This window comes from Odocoileus virginianus, chromosome 3 (assembly GCF_023699985.2).
Source record: "Odocoileus virginianus isolate 20LAN1187 ecotype Illinois chromosome 3, Ovbor_1.2, whole genome shotgun sequence".
Classification (NCBI taxonomy): domain Eukaryota; kingdom Metazoa; phylum Chordata; class Mammalia; order Artiodactyla; family Cervidae; genus Odocoileus; species Odocoileus virginianus.
This window is the reverse complement of record NC_069676.1, coordinates 39,001,303-39,004,697: the sequence shown is the minus strand read 5'-3', so window position 1 is coordinate 39,004,697 and position 3,395 is coordinate 39,001,303. Positions and strand designations below refer to the sequence as shown.

The following is a 3,395-nucleotide window of genomic DNA, read 5'->3' as shown; positions in this document are numbered from 1 at the left end:
TGTATTGTGTCACTATCCTATTGTATCCCACTTTGTTGTTCATTTAAAGCCTCCTAAGTTGTCTTCATGTATCCAACCTAGTTCCCTGCTCTATTCTCCAAAATATAGACATAGTGATCCTTGTAAAAATGTGCATCTTATCAAGTTAAACTTTTACAGAAAATTCTTTAAGAGTACTTTATCTCACTGTGAACAAAACTAAAAATGCTTTCAAAACCTTTTATTGAATCACCCAGATGTGGGCTATGTAAATTTTCTTCCCATATACTTCAGTTTTCCTGGAATTCTGATGTTAACATGAAAGGAAGCATGGCAGAATTCTTTGATGTTAAAGAGTGTACTCAATTTGAGAAGGTATGTAGTGCTCAGACATTTTATAAATTCACACTAAGTTCACCTCAGCTCATCCACTGTTAATTATGATCTTCTACTTGAAAGTCATTGTTTTTAGCACAAGTGCTACAAAAATGATCATAGAGTTTCTAATTCACTGGGGCAAATCCAATGATTAAAGACTGGACTAAAATTGTGCTTTGTCTTCTTAGTCATTTGGAACCACTAATTTTTTTTTTTTTTTTTTAGTTGTTGAATTTTTTTTTATTTTTTTTATTTTTATTAATTGGAGGCTAATTACTTTACATCATTACAGTAGTTTTTGTTATACATTGAAATGAATTAGCCATGGATTTACATGTATTCCCCATCCCAGTCCCCCCTCCCACCTCCCTCTCCACCCGATCCCTCTGGGTCTTCCCAGTGCACCAGGCCCAAGCACTTGTCTCATGTACCCAACCTGAGCTGGTTATCTGTTTCACCCTAGATAATATACATGTTTCAATGCTGTTCTTTTGAAACATCCCACCCTCGCCTTCTCCCAGAGTCCACAAGTCTGTTCTATACATCTGAGTCTCTTTTTCTGTTTTGCATATAGGGTTATCATTATCATCTTTCTAAAGTCCATATATATGTGTTAGTATACTGTAATGGTCTTTATCTTTCTGGCTTACTTTGCTCTGTATAATGGGCTCCAGTTTCATCCATCTCATTAGAACTGATTCAAATGAATTCTTTTTAATGGCTGAGTAATATTCCATGGTGTATATGTACCACAGCTTCCTCATCCATTCGTCTGCTGATGGGCATCTAGGTTGCTTCCATGTCCTGGCTATTGTAAACAGTGCTGCGATGAACATTGGGGTGCACGTGTCTCTTTCAGATCTGGTTTCCTTGGTGTGTATGCCCAGAAGTGGGATTGCTGTGGAACCACTAATTTTATATTGATTGAAAAATAATCACAGCATTTTTGACACCAAAATTTTGTAGCTTTTAAAAAAATTAATTAATGTGTTTTAATTGGAGGCTAATTACTTTACAATATTGTGGTGGTTTTTGCCATACATTGATATGAATCAGCCATGGGTGTACATGTGGTCCCCATCCTGAACCCCCCTCCCACTTCCTCACCTACATCATCCCTCAGGGTCATCCCAGTGCACCAGCCCTGAGCACCTGGATTCTCATGCATCAAACCTGGATCTGCAATCTATTTAATTTTGTAGCTTTGGAAAGTTTTTTAGTTGCTTGACCACATGCTCAGTCATTCAGTTGTGTCCAGCTCTTTATGACACCATGGACCACAGCCCACCAGGCTCCTCTGTCCAAGGGATTCTCCTGGCAAAAATACTGGAGTGGGTTGCCATTTCTCTCTCCAGGGCATCTTCCCAACTCAGGGATCAAACCTGCATCTCCTGCATCCCCTGCACTATCAAGTGGATTCTTTATCATTGAGCCAACTGGGAATCCCACTTGACCATGAGGCAAGTGTGAAGGGAACTAGTAAGTATTGTTTTGAACTCTAATATCTGCTCTTTTTTTCCCCCCTAGAGTTAAGAACTAAGATCAGAGGAATTCTTTAACTTACTGCATTGTTTTTGATAGTTTGATAAAAAAGGTTCTGTATAACTAATAAAATATTTTGGTTTCTTTTTTCTGGGAGGAAAAAATCAGCCACAGTAAATCCTTTTAATTGCCAAAAATAAAAAAAAAAATCATTCAGAACTGACCACATAGTCTCTTGTCAAACAGAACACATTGCTGATGCTATTAGGGAAAACTGTTCCCAGATTATTGAATCTCTAAGCAACATTTGTGGATGCTTTCTGTACAGATAAGCATTGTATGAATATCTTTTTAAGTGCCCCCATGACATCCTTGTTTCTGAGGCTGTAGATGAGAGGATTGAGCATGGGTGTGACAATGGTATAGAAGGCTGATACTACCTTGTCCTGCTCAGGGGTGTGAAATGACTGGGGCAATACATAATTGTAGAAGGCTGCCCCATAGAAAATACTAACTATAGTTAAGTGGGATGAACAAGTTGTAAAGGCCTTTTTCTTGCCCTCGACAGAGCGCATGCAGTAGACAGTGAGTAAAATTCGAGAATAGGATGTTGAGATAATAGATAAGGGGATGAGCAACATAAGTACACAGCAGATGTACATCAAGGTTTCATACTGGGATGTGTCAGCACAGGCCAATCTGAGAATTGCTGGAATCTCACAGAAGAAATGTTCGATGCTGTGGGAGTGGCAGTAGGGAAAATTCATGGTGATAGGGGTGAGCAGAAAGCCATCCAGGGATCCACCAAACCAGGCACCAGCTGCCAGAAGAAGGCACACTCTGCGATTCATGAGGACCGGGTACCTGAGAGGGTTGCAGACAGCCACATAGCGGTCATAGGCCATGAGGCCCAACAGGAACAACTCTGATCCAATCATGGTCACATAGAGGAAGATCTGAATGCCACAGGCCACGAAAGAAATGGTCTTCTCTTTAGAAACCATGTCGACCAGGAGTTTTGGGACAGTGGTACAAATGAAAAGGGTGTCCATGATGGACAGTTGGCTGAGCAGAAAGTACATGGGTGTATGGAGGTGACGGTCCACGTGAATCAAGAATATCATGACCAAATTTGCAGTTACAGTGACCACAAAAATAACCAAAATAACTGCAAAGACAATCCCTATAGTTTTACTGTTTAGCAAAAGCCCCAGGAGAACAAAGTCAGAGAAAGAAGTTCTATTCTTCATTGACATTTCCTGCAACAGCTCCAAGGGAAAGGAAGCCACGAATACCAGGGGAAAGAAGGAGAGGAAAACACTTCTTGTAAGTGAGAAATTCACAATGGCGATGACACCTCAGAGATTACTGGTTCAGGTAAAATTTTCCAAATTATAATGCTAGAGAAAAAAAAAGACCAAGAGACACATGATAAATCAATAACCCTAGATCTATTCTTTTTCTTTTTGGTGAACAACACTTTTTATATTGTATTCATGTTTATGTTGAAATACATAGGTTTTGCTATTTGATAATGGCATAATAAATTGGCATTT

General features: G+C 39.4%; 1 protein-coding gene across 1 annotated transcript; it reads right to left on the bottom strand.

Moving 5' to 3' along the window:
* Window positions 1-243: 243 nt before the first annotated feature.
* LOC110141622 (olfactory receptor 2T11-like) lies at window positions 244-3,089 on the bottom strand. The gene is made up of 2 exons (XM_020900561.2): window positions 2,187-3,089; window positions 244-354 (listed from the first exon to the last, which is right to left on the bottom strand). Exons 1-2 carry the CDS (start codon window positions 3,087-3,089, stop codon window positions 244-246), a joined length of 1,014 nt encoding a protein of 337 aa, XP_020756220.2.
* Window positions 3,090-3,395: the final 306 nt, after the last annotated feature.